Source organism: Neoarius graeffei, chromosome 28, assembly GCF_027579695.1.
Source record: "Neoarius graeffei isolate fNeoGra1 chromosome 28, fNeoGra1.pri, whole genome shotgun sequence".
Lineage (NCBI taxonomy): Eukaryota > Metazoa > Chordata > Actinopteri > Siluriformes > Ariidae > Neoarius > Neoarius graeffei.
Window position 1 is genome coordinate 7,286,810 of NC_083596.1, and position 19,368 is coordinate 7,306,177.

The following is a 19,368-nucleotide window of genomic DNA, read 5'->3' on the forward strand; positions in this document are numbered from 1 at the left end:
GTTAGTAGCACGGAAATAGAAAGGATGTAAGCGTATGCATCTCGTATATAAAGTATTCAAAACGGACAAAGCGTTTATATCTGGGATGTATCTCGTATATTTAGGATGTCTGGAGTATGTCTAGAGTATGTAGAAGGACACCTAGCGGACAATCGATATTTTGTATAAAAAGGGGGAGAAAATCATCTAGTAGTAGAGATGTATCGATGTAGCCGCCAGCACGTCTTTCCGCTTTATGCTGACGGCGTGCATGCTGCATCCCTTTATATCCGCGGAGCAGACGCAATTCATACCCCCCGCATGCGCAGTGAACGGTCTGCATCCGATATACATCCGCGCAACATCCCCTTTGTTTCCGTTAGGCGTACGTGATGCATCCCCTTCATCCGCTATGCATCCGCTCTTTCTGCTATGCGTCCGCTTCTCAGTTATCACCGGTAACCCCTTCGGAGCTGTCATCCACTTCCATCCGCTTTCATCCGCTAGGCTTCCTATGAACATGCGTTTAACATCCCTGCTATATACCACCCACGTCCGTTCTTTTCCATTCTGTTTTCGCAAATTTTCGCCAATTTTGTCCATTTCTGGAGCGGATGAAAACGGATAGCGCCACCCCCGAAATTTTGCTCGTCCGCTGTGTCCTTTTTGCATACGTTTTGTGTCCATCGGCCAGTGGGACCGGGCCTTAAAGTGGCATTCCACCATTGGATGTATTCTTTGGCATAAAATACAATATATTTTGACAACATATATAAATGGTATCACTAGACAGAGAAATCTTTTAGCTTCAAAATGATATATCAAACATAATTTTTTGACAACGACAAGTATATTAATTTTGCGACCAAAGTCACCTACCCTTTTAATTTCCGCGCGTGATGTCATCGGCAGGTTCCCCTTCTTGTGTACCATGTGACGTGTGACGTGGCACATATTATCAGCAATGGCGGATAGAACGCGATAAAAATAATACCAATAAATCTAGCTAATACCAATAAATCTAGCTAACTGAAAGATTAACTCAAAATTGTTCGCAATTTTTTTGGCCCCCATATACGAGGAGAAATGACTCTCTCACTTTGGGGGTTTCCTGGTCTAAAAATAGACCGACACGTGGTACACAAGAAGGGGAACCTGCCGATGACATCACGTTTCACTACCGCGCGGAAATTAAAAGGGTAGGTGACTTTGGTCGCAAAATTAATATACTTGTCGTTGTCAAAAAATTATGTTTGATATATCATTTTGAAGCTAAAAGATTTCTCTGTCTAGTCATGTTGTCATAAAATATATTGTATTTTATGCCAAAGAATACATCCAATGGTGGAATGGCACTTTAAAGTGCATATCACGGGTAAATTCAGGAGCAAGATCAACTTTGGTCAAATATCGGTCACATTTTGCGCAATTTTTTTACCTTGCGCAATACCAGAAAAATTCAGTTGAAATCGAGCCATTTGAGGCGAATTGGTCCGCCTCTGAAAAAAACTTGGCGTTTGGATTTCCCGGCAAACATTGATTTTCGTGACGTCGCGTGCGGGACGCCTCCCTCTGAATCCTACGTCAGCGCTGGTTTGTTTATGAGAAAACGACCTGGTGGTTTTCTGCAAATTTCTTCAACGTTATCACGTAATTATTAAAATGGTTAACGGATGTATCGTAGGAGGGTGTACAGTAGCAACACCAATCTTGATGGAATTAGTACTCATCGTTTTCCAAAAGACTGGACAATGAGAGAGAAATGGGAGCGCTTGGTCTACACAGGCTGTGCACTGAAACTGTGCAAAGCTCGCACAGCCTGCTGGCGCTTACGCAAATAACGTCACGAATCTGGCTCCAGACTCCCTTGGGATTTTTCCAGACGCGTTTTGTTATTTTATTTTTTTCTGCTGTAGACAGACGGCCTTGTGCAAAATTACCCTTCTGGATGAGTGTGTAAAGGGACGGACTTTCATATATTTAAAAAAAAAACCCGAAATTGGTCCAGGATCTGCACGTTAAGGCTAATAAAACAAACAAACTGTTCGTGCTATTTAAGGAAGGAGTCTCCAGTGTTAGCACTTTAACTTGGTTAGTAAGATTTATACGCCCACAATAGAGGAATCTGTGACTTATGGGTTTGCGAAAACAAGCGTTCCTCTTTTGTATTACCTTTGAGAGAGAAACAGGGTGGTGGTGAGGGAATGTTTGTTTATAGCTGGTATAATGGAAATGATATATGGTGGTGTAGTGGTTAGCGCTGTCGCCTCACAGCAAGAAGGTTCCGGGTTCGAACCCAGCGGCCGGCGAGGGCCTTTCTGTGTAGAGTTTGCATGTTCTCCCCGTGTCTGCGTGGGTTTCCTCCGGGTGCTCCGGTTTCCCCCACAGCCCAAAGACATGCAGTTAGGTTGACGTGGGGCGGCCTTGGGCTGAGGTGCCCTTGAGCGAGGTACCGAACCCCTGACTGCTCCCCGGGCGCTCTGGTGTGGCTGCCCACTGCTCTGAGTGTGTGCGTGCACGTGTGTTCACTGCTTCAGATGGGTTAATGCAGAGGATGAATTTCACTGTGCTTGATTTGACTCGGACTTTATTTTATTGTAACATGCCAAATTATTATGGCATAAGACATTTATACAGTATCTACATTAATATTTATACTAATTTTGTGCAAGAGAATGCACATTCACCTGTTCATACATCATGTTCAGGAACAAACTAACATTAACAGCGCTAAAATGCCTGGAGAGAACGCCGCTAGGATTGTCCGCTTTGCTTATACAGACTTCTTGTGCAGTGGGGAAAAAAAAATCCACTGCTGTGTGTTCCATATGTAGAAGAACTATCGAGGAGACAACCTCGAACTTCAATCGTCATTTGGCAAGACTCCACCCAGAGAAGGAAGTGACACGCTATGTTTGTTGATAGCAGGGCTTGCTGAGCGATGAACGAGCTTTTTATCTGTAGCCTATTAACTAAAATGGGGCAGTCGAGCAGTAACGTTAGTCCAACACAGCAGCAGAGACGATTTCACATAAAGGCAGCAACAGCCACCGTCAAATGGCGCAGTTGGAGTCTTGTTCTCGGACTTGACTGCCTCTAAATTGAACAGGACGGTATTTGCTCTTATGTAACCTCAGTAGGAACACTTTTTTTCCCATTATTCATATCCAGATCTTTTATTTTGTTCAATACTTCATATGTCCACCTTTATTTTTGATGACCGACTCAATCCTCCTCGACACATGCCCCTTTTCCACCAAAGCAGTTCCAGGGCTGGTTCGGGGCCAGTGCTTAGTTTGGAACCGGGTTTTCTGGTTCCACTGACAAAGAACTGGCTCTGGGGCCAGAAAAACCGGTTCCAGGCTAGCACCAACTCTCTGCTGGGCCAGAGGAAAGAACCGCTTACGTCAGCGGGGGGGGCGGAGTTGTTAAGACCAACAACAATAACAAAACTGCGAAAGGTCGCCATTTTTAAGCGACGAGAAGCAGCAGCTGTACAAACGCAAAGTCATCCATTATTATTATTATTATTGTTGTTGGTGCTGCTGCTGTTTCTTCCGTGTTGTTTTTGCTTCGATATTTGCGCCAAGGTTTATGCAAACGTAGCGACGTAACTGACGTATACAGCGACGTAATGACGTGGCTTCCTTTAGCACCGCGAGCTATGGAAAAGCAAACTGGTTCTCAGCTGGCTCGCGAGTTGAACGAGTTGTGAACCAGCACCAGCACTGGCCCCGAACCAGCCCTGGAACTGATTTGGTGGAAAAGGGGTAACAGAGGACACCAGTGTTGCACAAATTTCTGGAGAGGTGTTCTAACGTTCTTCAGAGAATGTGAGAATTTTTTTTCAGCTGCTCCTTCTTTCTCTTTAAAATACCCCAAAGGGTGTTGGATTCAAGCCAGGTAACATACAGTACTTGGCCAGGTCCTAGTTTTCACTTTTTAGAAACTCTTGCTTTGGATTTATCATCATGCTGGGTTATCATTCCTCTTCTGCCAAGTTTCTGGAGACTGGGTGTCATCTTGTCAGCTAGTATTTTGGTACATCCACAGGCATTCATGGTGCCATCTATAAAAAAATCAATCAATCAATCTTTCACTCATCTCATGCAGCCCCATATCATCACTTCTACCTCCGTGCTTCACGGCGAACATACCGGACTCCATCTGAACTGAAGAAACTTAATCTCATCATGACCAATGAACGTGCTCCCAGTAATCATCAGGCGTCTTTTCGTGTTCTTTATAAAACTTTGATCTTGCAGTTTTCTGCCAAAGAGCAAGCAAGGGCGCTGTTTGTTTTTTTTCCCCCTTGGCTGCCGTTCATAGAGGTTGATGTTATGAAAAGTCCTTCACACTGTGAATTATCACACAAACGCCAATTTCCATGGATGACCTCCGCACCAAGTTTGATGCCCTTGCCGTCTGTTTTTCAGAGCTAGATTAGACACTTAGCACGCCGTCCATGGTGTCGTTTGAAAAGGACGACCACTGGGGCTCGGATTAGTGGTACCACGGCTCGTTCTGTACCTCCTGATTGCTCCTGCAACCGTGTTTTGACTGATTTAATTGGTCGCTGATCTTCCTGTATCCTTTTCCATCTTTGTGAAGTCTCCCAATTGGATTTTTCAGTTCCTTCGGCAGTTCTTTTCCATGTGGAGCCATGATGTAGACATGCAGCCCAGCGATCCAAAGTTCTGGTGTTCATACGGTAGGTCATTTTATAACCATGTTCATGCAGAGATGGACAGAAACAAAGTACATTTACTTGAGTACTATACTGAAGTACACTTTTTGAGTATCTTTACTTGAATTTTTTTTTTTTTTTTGGAAACTTACAACTTTAACTTCACTACATTTCTATCAAGGTCCTTGTTACTGTGAAGCAGCTTTGAAAGTGGATTAATTAATTAATTTTTATAGCGTCCATAGAGGGCGGCACGGTGGTGTAGTGGTTAGCGCTGTCGCCTCACAGCAAGAAGGTCCGGGTTCGAGCCCCGTGGCCGGCGAGGGCCTTTCTGTGCGGAGTTTGCATGTTCTCCCCGTGTCCGCGTGGGTTTCCTCCGGGTGCTCCGGTTTCCCCCACAGTCCAAAGACATGCAGGTTAGGTTAACTGGTGACTCTAAATTGAGCGTAGGTGTGAATGTGAGTGTGAATGGTTGTCTGTGTCTATGTGTCAGCCCTGTGATGACCTGGCGACTTGTCCAGGGTGTACCCCGCCTTTCGCCCGTAGTCAGCTGGGATAGGCTCCAGTTTGCCTGTGACCCTGTAGAACAGGATAAAGTGGCTAGAGATAATGAGATGAGATGAGCGTCCATAGACTGCATACATGTCAACCTATACGGAATGTCCGTATTTTATACGGATTTGATTCAATAAACATAGTATACGGGTGTATAAATAAAGTTATACGGATTCTTTAAAAAAAACTTCAATATTTATTTAGAGCTATAATCAATTCCCACGATGATAAAAGAGCGCATAACGTTTACAAACGTACTGTACACCACAGACAGCCAGTAAAGAGTCTTATGAAATCGTGCGTTATCTTGTGGTAGCGAGACTTCGTTCCACTTTTGATCATGCGCACACCGCATTGCGAGAATCCCGCCAACCGTGAAGTCATAGACATATAAACATAGACGCCGCCTTCTGCGTAGAATCATACGTCAGCCTCGCCGCCATATTGGATGTGGCAAAGTGGAGATTCTTCAGCCGTCTCTGGTATAGCGTCTAGACAGTAGCCGAGAATAAAGATGCCTCATTCATGTGCTGCGTTTAACTGTACCAACAGGTTTACCGTCCAAACGAGATCACATGGGATTACCTTTCACAGGTGAGACTGGAAAAATACTTTTCATTGTATTTGGTCATTATAACGTAATTTTACGAACAGATTTTCCTGACTTTGTGGCTAATATGAAGTCTCGCGCATAATAGCCGCTCGGTGAAACCTGTCTCCAAACAACGAAGTATTTCCTTCGTAACTACGCTGATAACACTGTGTTTTTGTCAAACATTGGAGCTTTGTATTCATTCTGAAGGTTTATTGTTATTAATATTGAATAAAAAGTAACTGGGATATATCATTGTTAATTATCATTCAAATTTTAGGTAAATTATCTTAATTTGCATCTTATACGGATTTTATAAGGGAAATACGGATTTTGGAGGTTGGTTATACAGGTTTGATTGACCAAAGGTTGACATGTATGAGACCGTATAAAATCAAGTTCAATGATTTCTCAGCAGCATTATTTGAACACGATCCATTGATGGAAGAATGGAAGGAGGCGGGTCTTCTGGGGAACGCACGCCTCCATGGCCCAAGGTTTCAGTTTTCTGAAAGATTCGTTTCGTTTTAAACGTTTGCTTTGTTTGCCTAAAATGAACCACATCACAGCCTACAAAAACTCGCCGTCCAACCTGCGGAAGCACCTTGATGTATGTAAACGTTTTATTCCAAGAGAAAGCTTGCAATGAAGTTGTCTGTGCTTTTCGAGCTAGTGATAACATTGCAACCGCTACGCAGTCTAGTTAGTCAAACAACTTTCTATGGATTTGCCCGCCAAGTTGCCATCGCCTTGTCCACGGCTAACGCTAACTGTTGGGCAGTTTTTAAGCTCGAGGTGTGGACCTGGGTTTAAAGCAGGTTGGATTGTCACTTTTATTTTCAGAGCAAGCCGCATTTACAGCTATTCCGCTGTCTTCTTAACATACACACACATGCGTGCACACACTGCCAGAGCCGTGTCAGAACATGACCACTGACTACTTTCACATTACCCATAATGCTTTGCGCCTTGGAGGGGTAACCAAAATATAAACAAACAAACTAAAACACCATGGCATCGCACACTGACCGGAATCGTTCCAATTTAAATCTCCCTAAAACCTTCAAAGAAGTGTCAAAACTAAATAAACCAAAGCTTAAAGACCTCTGAAAAGCCTTTTTTGTGGACTTTGAGAAATCAATCAATAAAAAAGCGCTTGTAAATATCATATCAAACGCTTTGAACATCTCTACTTCTGGGTGTTCCAACAATTACTGACTTGCAGAAGTTTAAAAGATCAGTAGAAGAGCTGAGAAAGATCGACACTGATCATAGTATGGAATCAATTTTGTGCCAAAATGTTCATACAACGCTTTTGAAATATCAAACAAAAACGACAAATCAAAATACAAAAAAAGAAAAAAAAAAGTCAATTTTTTTAGACTGGCAAACAAATTATTCGTGTAATCGTGCAAAATATCAGTCTATTACTCTTCAGAAACCTTTTATTTTTGTTCCGCGTCTTTCTCAGTTTTGTTTGACGTAATTTATTTTGGTTGCGATTCCAGCTTTCTCGTTTGCGCTCCCTGACTTTTTGCTTGCAGTTTTGGCACAAACTTCACGTGTGGGTGGGCTGTCCAGGAATGCATTCCCATTGGGTAACTTGTGTTTGACTGACAGCTACGCTCAGCCATTCCCTACTCGGATTCTGGCGGACTGTTTGACGAGTGACCGATCCATTGACGGTAAACAAGGATCGAGTGGACTTCAGTGGCGACTATGATATTGAGTCTACACTTTGTTGAATTAATTCAATATCATAGTCGCCACTGAAGTCCACTCGATTCTTGTTTACCGTCAATGGATCGGTCACTCGTCAAACAGTCCGCCAGAATCCGAGTAGGGAATGGCTGAGCGTAGCTGTCAGTCAAACACAAGTTACCCAATGGGAATGCATTCCTGGACAGCCCACCCACACGTGAAGTTTGTGCCAAAACTGCAAGCAAAAAGTCAGGGAGCGCAAACGAGAAAGCTGGAATCGCAACCAAAATAAATTACGTCAAACAAAACTGAGAAAGACGCGGAACAAAAATAAAAGGTTTCTGAAGAGTAATAGACTGATATTTTGCACGATTACACGAATAATTTGTTTGCCAGTCTAAAAAAATTGACTTTTTTTCTTTTTTTGTATTTTGATTTGTCGTTTTTGTTTGATATTTCAAAAGTATTGTATGAACATTTTGGCACAAAATTGATTCCATAATCATAGAAGAACCCACAGCGAAATGGTTTTTGCTGGTTACGACGAGAAAGCCGTAAGAAAATACAAAACACTTCGTGCACGGGAACACAAGCAAGGAACTCACTCAGTCAGGTACGTACTGTAAACACAGCAGAACTGTCAGGTTGACTTTGAGTTCCTTCACTCTGATTTGAGCTCATATGCTACCGGATTACGACAATCTTTGGGCTGTTAGAGGAGGCTGTTCGGACGACAGGGTCAAATACTACATTTGATCAACCTACGTAAAGACTAAAAGGAGGAGGACATGTAAGCTTACGGACACTGCATCGTTTGCGCTTTGTTTCGGGATTTGATCCTTCAATAAAGTGGTCCTTTTCAGTTCTTTGACTTGTCCTTGTTTTTCGTACATTTTATGATTAAACACAAAGACCGAAGGGTTGTAGGCTTCGTGACTTGCATCATCAGGCTTTACTCCACCGCTGAAGTGTGTCGAACACAGTCGCGTGTTATCTGTCGGTGTCGCGTGTTTTGACGGCGAATTCTGTCTAACTCACTAGGTTCCTCCAATCATGATGCATTTTTGTTTTTATGTTCCTTTTGGTAAGAAAACACACTGGGTGAAATATTTTGACAAAATTCAAAAGTTTAATGGTGGCACCAGGAGCTCAAAGTTATGGAAAAAGCTGCTATTTTATGACTTTTATGACAAAATTTCGATCACTTTTCATGAAACATTATGGCACCTTATAGAGTATACCAAATATCTTAGATCCACATTTTTAGTACATATTCTAAACATATTATCAAGCACAGTTTGAGTTTTAGCTGTTCATTGAATCATTGTTCAACTACTTTTAAACAATACAAATGTATTATGAATCACATTAATGCTTCTCAATCCCTTACAAAGGTTCTTAACATGATCTCTGGCTCACAAGAAATCAATAAATGGAGTCCAACATTGTGATTCAAACCTTACGCGAAAACATAAAATAAGCGTTTTTTGGCAAAAAAATGGACCTCATGGTGCCACCATTAGACTTTTGAATATGGTCAAAAAGTTTTACAGGATGTCTTTATTGGTGAAAAGGAACACCCGAACAAAAATGCATCAGATTTTATGAAAGTGAGGGCCACTGATGCGCCCTATAACCCACGCTTTGACATTTAGTTATTCTCTAAAACTTTAAATCAGGAAAAGTCATTTTTCCCAATGCGAATTCGAAGAAATGACTGAGGCTATCTGACTTAAACAAATATAGCATCTGGTTACCCCCCCTAAGGTGCAAAGCATTACGGGTAACGTGAAAGTAGTCAATGCTGCTTTGTGGGGGTGGGTAGGAGTGTTTTTTTTTTTTTTCTTTAGTCAATTCTAGTCAGTGAATCCAGTCGGTTGCTTCAGAGGCATTAGGTGTTTGTAAGCGCTGTGGAAATAATACAACAATGCGTCGACAGAAAATGAAAACTTTTAATACTTACACTACCGTTCAAAAGTTTGGGGTCACTTTGAAATGTCCTTATTTTTGAAAGAAAAGCACTGTTCTTTTCAATGAAGATCACTTTAAACTAATCAGAAATCCACTCTATACATTGCTAATGTGGTAAATGACTATTCTAGCTGCAAATGTCTGGTTTTTGGTGCAATATCTCCATAGGTGTATAGAGGCCCATTTCCAGCAACTCTCACTCCAGTGTTCTAATGGTACAATCAGTGCGTTTACATGCACATAGAGAAAATCGAATTTCTGCCGTTGCTCGACTGAAATTGAAGTTCTAAATGCCATGGAAACACCTTAGCTCGGCTGAAATCGAACCGAACTGGATTTCTCGTAATCGAGCTACGCGACCTGGATTATGCGATTGTAGCCGAGCTACTTAGTGCATGTAAACCCTATCGAGCTACGTAGTCGAGCTACTTACTTCAGCACTGCCCCTTCCGGAAGTGACGAGTGACGAGACCACAAGCGGGAAACACAACAGCCTCGGTCAGCATGACAACAGTAGTAGAAATGTGCACTTCTGGAGCAATGAGGAGATAGAGTTCATGCTCATTCAGCTTAAGGAGTTGAAATATATATATATATATATATATATCTCGATGTTGCTGTCCTCGTCGTCGTTCTTCTTGTGAACACGGAACTGATAACTTTGTTTATACTCTTGAATAGCTCTTCTTCATGACGACAACTGGAAGTGTACCAACACGATGGGGCGTGTAGCGCCACCTGTGGCTCGGGTGCACAATGTACCTCACACAATAGCTCGATTTCCTTGTGTGCATGTAGGATTGGATTTCTCTGGCACCCCTGCTGGGACCCTTAGCTCGATTACCGACAGTAGCTCGATTTGGATGTGCATGTAAATGCACTGACTGTGTTTGCTCATTGCCTCAGAAGGCTAATGGATGATTAGAAAACCCTTGTACAATCATGTTAGCACAGCTGAAAACAGTTGAGCTCTTTAGAGAAGCTATAAAACTGACCTTCCTTTGAGCAGATTGAGTTTCTGGAGCATCACATTTGTGGGGTCGATTAAATGCTCAAAATGGCCAGAAAAATGTCTTGACTATATTTTCTATTCATTTTACAACTTATGGTGGTACAACCCCGATTCCAAAAAAGTTGGGACAAAGTACAAATTGTAAATAAAAACGGAATGCAATAATTTACAAATCTCAAAAACCGATATTGTATTCACAGTAGAACATAGACAACATACCAAATATCGAAAGTGAGACATTTGGAAATTTCATGCCAAATATTGGCTCATTTGAAATTTCATGACAGCAACACATCTCAAAAAAGTTGGGACAGGGGCAATAAGAGGCTGGAAAAGTTAAAGGTACAAAAAAGGAACAGCTGGAGGACCAAATTGCAACTCATTAGGTCAATTGGCAATAGGTCATTAACATGACTGGGTATAAAAAGAGCATCTTGGAGTGGCAGCGGCTCTCAGAAGTAAAGATGGGAAGAGGATCACCAATCCCCCTAATTCTGCGCCGACAAATAGTGGAGCAATATCAGAAAGGAGTTCGACAGTGTAAAATTGCAAAGAGTTTGAACATATCATCATCTACAGTGCATAATGTCATCAAAAGATTCAGAGAATCTGGAAGAATCTCTGTGCGTAAGGGTCAAGGCCGGAAAACCATACTGGGTGCCCGTGATCTTCGGGCCCTTAGACGGCACTGCATCACATACAGGCATGCTTCTGTATTGGAAATCACAAAATGGGCTCAGGAATATTTCCAGAGAACATTATCTGTGAACACAATTCACCGTGCCATCCGCCGCTGCCAGCTAAAACTCTATAGTTCAAAGAAGAAGCCGTATCTAAACACGATCCAGAAGCGCAGACGTCTTCTCTGGCTTCTCTAGCATCATGGCTGCGTAGAAGAAGGGTCCGGGTACTGAACTGGCCAGCCTGCAGTCCAGATCTTTCACCCATAGAAAACATTTGGCGCATCATAAAACGGAAGATACGACAAAAAAGACCTAAGACAGTTGAGCAACTAGAATCCTACATTAGACAAGAATGGGTTAACATTCCTATCCCTAAACTTGAGCAACTTGTCTCCTCAGTCCCCAGACGTTTACAGACTGTTGTAAAGAGAAAAGGGGATGTCTCACAGTGGTAAACATGGCCTTGTCCCAACTTTTTTGAGATGTATTGTTGTCATGAAACTTAAAATCACCTCATTTTTCTCTTTAAATGATACATTTTCTCAGTTTAAACATTTGATGTCATCTATGTTCTATTCTGAATAAAATATGGAATTTTGAAACTTCCACATCATTGCATTCTTTTTTTATTTACAATTTGTACTTTGTCCCAACTTTTTTGGAATCGGGGTTGTAAATGAAAGTGTGACTTTTCATGGAAAACACAAAATTGTCTGGGTGACCCCAAACTTTTGAACGGTAGTGTAAGTTAAAGCACTTGCTTTTAAAAATACTTAAGTATAAATTTGACTGTACAACTTTCACTTGTATCGGAGTAACATTTGACAAGTGGAATCTGTACTTCGACTTCAGCAATGAACTCGGGTACTCTGTCCACCCCTGTAAAGCTCATATAATTAGGTTGAGTGGAAATCACAGGTGCATTCGTGTACATTGTGGAAAATACAGGCCTCAAAGTAAACTCAATACAACACTGTCATTTCCAAGTTGATGAGTAGAGTATTTCCTCTGAGGAGCGAAAACAAAGACTATTACTGAGAGTTGATTCCAAATTTTATGACCTCTTGCATGGGGGTGTACTTACTTCTGTTGTATCCTCCTCCCTAGAACAGTACGCCCCATCTAATGATAACAACGTGGTGTTACACCACATACCCATGACATACCCGCATCATAAGCTGTCCTGAGTTGTCAAACCTTGCAAAAGCTTTTCTTTTTCAAACTCCTCAACCCAGATCAGTTCTAAAGCTGTGTGATATCAACAGAAACCTCAGCTGACCTTCAGGACCAGCAATCTTCTCCATAACCTGTCTTTTTCTCAGTCTTGTCCCTCTCTATTTTTTTTTCCCTCCTCTACATCCCTGAAGCTACCATCAGTGTATGTACACATGCTGTGACCTTATTCACGTTGCATTATTAATACACGACCTTCGCTTTAGCCCTGGCACGAACACAGATCCTTATTTATAAAATATTAATAAACTTGGAGGTCAGCTCGAGTTTGCAATCCGTGGTGTTAAACTGAATACGTTTTAAACTTTATTCCGTGCCATTTCAAATGATTTAAAAACCTAATTTGCCTCGATGACGCATTAAATATTAAAATATCTTCAAAATAAGTCAGACACGAAGATGATTTTGGAGGAACGGGCCTTCTACAGGCAAAGAAATTACAAAGCGTGCAAAACATGACAGCAGTTAGAGAAGCATAGTTCTTGCTGCAATGCAAAGTAAGGTTTAAAGTTAGATGGCCTTTCGAGTTCATAAAATCGGTGAAATTTGGTTCCCTTTGAAATGTGGTCGTTGTGATACGGGTCCGTCTCAGAAACCGGTCTCTCATTTGGGACATTATGGTCAAAAAATAAATTTTCTAATTTTACTATTTTTTTTTGCATTTACCTAACACTCAATGTTTCTTTTGTCATGTTTAATAAGAATAAAGATAGCGTCTTGCTTTATCTGGCCTCCACTGTGGAAAATTTTTTGATTACAATTCAAATGCTTTTGTAAAATTGATTTCCATATAAAATAACTACATCATGAAGAATTAAAGCCCCTCCTTCACAGATTTATATTGAATAAATTTCCTCTTTTTGATTGCTTGGGTTAAAAATGCCAAGTTATGATGACTGAATTGATTATTCACTTAAATATGAATAATATGATCCATTTTGGGTATTTGATACGGCGAAATAGGACACAATGGAAAAATCAAGAACACACCGGAAAGATGAGAATAACGGCGTTGGTAAAAGAACAGCGACTGTACCGGCTGAAGGTCGCGCGGGTCTCTGCTGCGGTGCGCGAGCAATGGGACATCACTACCGCACCGGACGGAGCATGAGGCAGGGGCGGGGCAAAATGACTGGCTGTAGATTCTATCAAAAGTTCGATCTAAATTCACCACGGTTGCAAAATATTGGCCAATAATATGCAAACGCTACAAAATATGAAAGTAAGATGAAAAAGAAACATTCTATTGCCTTATACTGCAAGACTAAAACAAAATAAAACTGTCAAAACTCACCTTTTCAGCGATAACGTCCGAACAGATCACCCGCGTAACAGAGAGACCGCAAATGGAAGCACGATCAACTTCTAACTGTTGGAGTGGAAAATTCCATTCTACACATGCAGATTGTTAATGTGTGTCCTTCCCCGCACACAAATAACACGCTACGGTAAAAAATAGACCACGACTCATTTTATAGCTCAGAAATTCATACAAGACCAGCTACCATCGTAACATATTCTGTAAGAAACATATTCTATACCTAACTTTCAGCTTTCGTTTTACAAAACAAAATCGCAGATTTATAACTAAATATTTATATGGCATAGTGATTTATATGGCGTAGTGATTTTAAGTTACTACTTTTGGTGAGGTCGTGACCTCGACCCTGAGGCTTTCCGTTTAGATCAAAACACACGATCGTATTGGTTTTGGGTTTGTGGAAAATGGAGTTACAACGGTGATGAAATATTTTGCGTGATGTTTTATTACGGTTATGATTATTCTGTGAGCGCACCAATCCTTAGGTGTATAAAGTTACAACTTAAAATACAATTAGTGATAACTGTAGACTTTTCAGTGGACTACAACCTTTTAAAGGGAATGTGATGTAGTCGACCATTTATCATGTCCCAGATCAAGCCGCCATTTTCCCACAAATTTGAAGAATTTTTGCCAAATTCTGAATAGAGTATTCACATCAAAGATTTAGTTTTATCTGTATTATTTCTTTCATCATTTTATTTCAAATTAAAACCAACATCACCATTCAAAACCGTATAGTTTATTGACTGAGTATATTTAGTGGGGAACCCCCACAGTACCCAGTTTCTGAGACAGACCCATGTATGTTTATTTCTGTAATATCTCACAAACTATCAGGCCATTCTGTGGCTGGGAAGTTATTTAATTTGATGGGATTAAAGCAAATAATGTGCATGAAATCGCTCACTTTGTGCAGTCAAGCAGACAGAGGAAGTCCGTGTGTGTGTGTGTGCGCATGCGCAGGTTTACTTTGAGCGTGCACTGACAGTTCCATCATTCTGTCGCTAAACGAACAGCTGATCACACCGAGGTGCTCGCTGAGCGCCGATATTTATTAGTTTGGTCCTGCGTTTCTTTCCTTCGTATATAATGTACCGTAACGTCTTTTCTTCTCGCTTTCTGTTAATCCGTCTTTCACGTTTCATTCGCACACTCGCGTCTCTCTCCTGTTTCAAATTTGTATCCCACAGTGCCTTGCGTGACTGGGGAAAGCCCACCACATGATGCAGTATCTTGTATTGGGTCATGGTGAAGCAGGAAAAAAATAGCGGAGAATTTAGGGCCATGTGGAGATAGATAAATTCATTAATTGTTCTATTAAAGAAAAAAACTAATAAAATTGGAAGTCTGTGATTCGAATTCAGTAGCTTTCGGTCCACTAAACAAAAATAATTAGGTGTTGGGGGAAAATTATTATTATGACCGACACTTGAAAAATCTGAAAGGCAGTCTAGCTTTAAGTAACTTGAATTTCAGAACAATTTAATGCGAAAGCAGTTTCCAGGTTTAGGGTGTTCAATGGAAAACAATGCATCCTTCTAGTTTTTCTTCGTGAAATTTTTTTTCCGGCCCAGAAATAAGCTCCGCCTCCAGCCGTGACTGAGCCACTCAGATTTGCTTCTTTGTCTTGTAAGTTGCGTTTAAAGTAGCACTTAGCAGATTGCAGTGGAAGGAAAAAGAAAAAAAAATAGACCACCTTTGGTCTTCCCTCAGTCTTAGATTTACAGAGGTACCATTTAATAGGCATTGTGTTTATTAGAGAACTTCCTGGAGACCCCTGTGGTGTTACAGCTTCGAGATGCCATCTGTAACCTGATTGCTACTTTACCACGGAAATGAGACACATCAGACCCTGTTTTAGAGCGTCACAATTAATGACTTATTTCCTGAGTCAGAGGGCTGCCTTCCTGCAGAGACGCACTTCTTCTAATGAGCTTGGGTTTCTTATTTCGAGGTTGAAGTTTTTCGAGGTGTGTGTGTTTGTGCGTGTGAGACTCACACTTGCGGGGTCTTCTGCTGCTTTCTGCCCTTCCTCTGCGGTTTCAGGCGCTGTCGGAACGGAGACAGGAAGTAGCGGTGATCTGGCTTTCCCAGCCTGTCCTAACGAAGCTGTCTTGACTTGGGGTTTCGGGAGACTGCCACCTAGAAGAATGGAAATTTTTTTAATTAAACAGATACTCAAACACAAACCGTGTAACATTCGGACAAGAGTCGTTCTATTATCGCGTCCTCAAATAAATTCCTCAAAAGGAAAGACTTCGAGAATTCATTATTGTACAAAATTAAACAACACTAAATCAATGAAAATTAGCACTGCTGTGAGACTAAGTGAAACTGACAAACGCGTAAAGCTCAACCGGATTAATCCAGATTAACGCCAGGCTCCCTGGTTCACCCAGGAGTTGGCTAACGACAGCGCAAACGGTGATCTGTCAGTCTGGCAACAGGTGAGGGAAGACAGATGGACATGCTGATGGTGTGCATGGACCCCTAATCATCCACAAGCAGGCCCTTTCGCTCTCTGAAGAGTGTGTGTGTGTGTGTGTGTGTGTGTGTGTGTGTGTGTGTGTGTGTGTGTGTGTGTGTGTGTGTGTGTAATTGATGGACAGCAGTGATCTCAGTGAGCTGTACAGCTCCAGAACTTATAACCACCCACCACCCTCTGCTTCATCTTAATTAGTTACCTGGGCTGGGCATTATCTGCATAATTTAACACTGGAAATTGCCAGCACCTGCTCAAGGAGAGACAGAGAGAAAGATAAAGATAGAGGGGAGCTTGATGAACTGTAATAGAGCGCATCCTCCTTCACGCTGGCTTTTATTAGTCCCTGCTGGCGCTGTACGCAGGCCATCAAACGCTTATCGACTACATGGGGGAGGGAGGGAAGGTAAATGACAAAATCCAAAAGGAAGCCTTGCGTTTGAATGTTCAAGCTTGTTTTTTTTATTCATGGTTTAAAAATATCTCTAATTCATATACAGTGGTGCTTACAAGTTTGTGAACCCTTTAGAATTTTCTATATTTCTGCATAAATATGACCTAAAACAACATCAGATTTTCACACAAGTCCTAAAAGTGGATAAAGAGAACCCAGTTAAACAAATGAGACAAAAATATTATACTTGGTCATTTATTTATTGAAGAAAATGATCCAATATTACATATCTGTGAGTGGCAAAAGTATGTGAACCTTTGCTTTCAGTATCTGGTGTGACCCCCTTGTGCAGCAATAACTGCAACTAAACGTTTGCGGTAACTGTTGATCAGTCCTGCACACCGGCTTGGAGGAATTTTAGCCCGTTCCTCCGTACAGAACAGCTTCAACTCTGGGATGTTGGTGAGTTTCCTCATATGAACTGCTCGCTTCAGGTCCTTCCACAACATTTCCATTGGATTAAGGTCAGGACTTTGACTTGGCCGTTCCAAAACATTAACTTTATTCTTCTTTAACCATTCTTTGGTAGAATTACTTGTGTGCTTTGGGTCGTTGTCTTGCTGCATGACCCACCTTCTCCTGAGATTCAGTTCATGGACAGATGTCCTGACATTTTCCTTTCAAATTCGCTGGTATAATTCAGAATTCATTGTTCCATCAATGATGGCAAGCCGTCCTGGCCCAGATGCAGCAAAACAGGCCCAAACCATGATACTACCACCACCATGTTTCACAGATGGGATAAGGTTCTTATGCTGGAATGCAGTGTTTTCCTTTCTCCAAACAAAACGCTTCTCATTTAAACCAAAAAGTTCTAGTTTGGTCTCATCTGTCCACAAAACATTTTTCCAATAGCCTTCTGGCTTGTCCACATGATCTTTAGCAAACTGCAGATGAGCAACAATGTTCTTTTTGGAGAGCAGTGGCTTTCTCCTTGCAACCCTGCCACGCACACTATTGTTGTTCAGTGTTCTCCTGATGGTGGACTCATGAACATTAACCAATGTGAGAGAGGCCTTCAGTTGCTTAGAAGTTACCCTGGGGTCCTTTGTGACCTCGCCGACTATTACATGCCTTGCTCTTGGAGTGATCTTTGTTGGTCGACCACTCCTGGGGAGGGTAACAATGGTCTTGAATTTCCTCCATTTGTACACGATCTGTCTGACTGTGGATTGGTGGAGTCCAAACTCTTTAGAGATGGTTTTGTAACCTTTTCCAGCCTGATGAACATCAACAACGCTTTTTCTGAGGTCCTCAGAAATCTCCTTTGTTCGTGCCATGATACACTTCCACAAACATGTGTTGTGAAGATCAGACTTTGATAGATCCCTGTTCTTTAAATAAAACAGGGTGCCCACTCACACCTGATTGTCATCCCATTGATTGAAAACACCTGACTCTAATTTCACCGTCAAATTAACTGCTAATCCTAGAGGTTCACATACTTTTGCCACTCACAGATATGTAATATTGGATAATTTTCCTCAATAAATAAATGACCAAGTATAATATTTTTGTCTCATTTGTTTAAATGGGTTCTCTTTATCTACTTTTAGGACTTGTGTGAAAATCTGATGATGTTTTAGGTCATATTTATACAGAAATATAGAAAATTCGAAAGGGTTCACAAACTTTCAAGCACCACTGTAAATACGGAGGTGATTATAGGAAATCATGCGTGCTGATTGGTCGAGAAATTCAGACCATTTCTCGATGATCACCCCGAGCGACTCGGCAAAATGGCGGCCGATCGCTTAAGTGAGGAAGAATTACAAATGATGAAAGAAAACGCTGTTCCGATTTGGTCTAAAACTATTCAAAGGGAAGGTGGGACTGCGATTTATTTTATCGATTTCAAAACAAAGCATTTTATGTGACTCGGTGTAGATAATTGACAAGTCTGTGCCACACCGTTATTACATTTGCATGCTGCTTTTGAAGTGTGAAATTATAAAAAAAAAAAATCACCTGTGTATTTATACAAAAACAATTATCCGCCTCAGGCTCAGTGAATATCGGTGAATAATAACCTCGACATCATGTCGGTTATTATTCACTTCATCTTCGGTGAATAATTGTTAATTATTCTATCCACAATCACTGGATATGAGCAATCGCGTACTGATTGGCTACTCTGTTACTAGGATATCAGTTCATATACCATGAGTAGAGAAAACCAAAATGGCAAAGCGCATACAGTCAGACACATCACTATCAAGTATTTAAAGAAAGGGAAATAGCTAAAAGAATATAGGTTTTTTTTTTTTTTTCCTCCAGTATCTCCTGTTCCACACTCCAGCCCAGTCGGTGGCAGTAATGCATCTTTAAGTTGGTTTGCCAACCACCAAAAAAAAAACGAACGAAGAAAATGGCGGAGCGTGTTACTGAACCAACCAAGGACGAAATAAAAACTCTACTCGAAATCAAAACCCAAAACAAGTGTTGCCAGGCAAAACAAACCTCGCCGGCTAGCACTTATGATGAATATGAAGGAAGATATCGAGAAAAAAAATAGGTACCCTATGGGTCCATGTGGCTACTGCTTATAAATAAAATAGTTTTCTGATCCCATGTCCATACATTAAATCTAGCATATATATATATATATATATATATATATATATATATATATATATATATTTACTCTGTGAGGCAGTGGCCACAAAAATGAAGCATAATCCAAAAATGAACAATT

At 41.2% G+C, this 19,368-nt stretch overlaps 1 protein-coding gene across 1 annotated transcript in view; it reads right to left on the minus strand.

The window, feature by feature from the left end:
* dcc (DCC netrin 1 receptor) overlaps positions 1 to 19,368 on the minus strand; it is a 638,603-nt gene that overhangs the window by 2,153 nt on the left and 617,082 nt on the right. Inside the window, exon 28 of the mRNA XM_060912655.1 lies at positions 15,737 to 15,879. Within this exon, the coding sequence (XP_060768638.1) occupies positions 15,737 to 15,879 (143 nt within the window). The remainder of the gene's footprint in view (positions 1 to 15,736; positions 15,880 to 19,368) is intronic.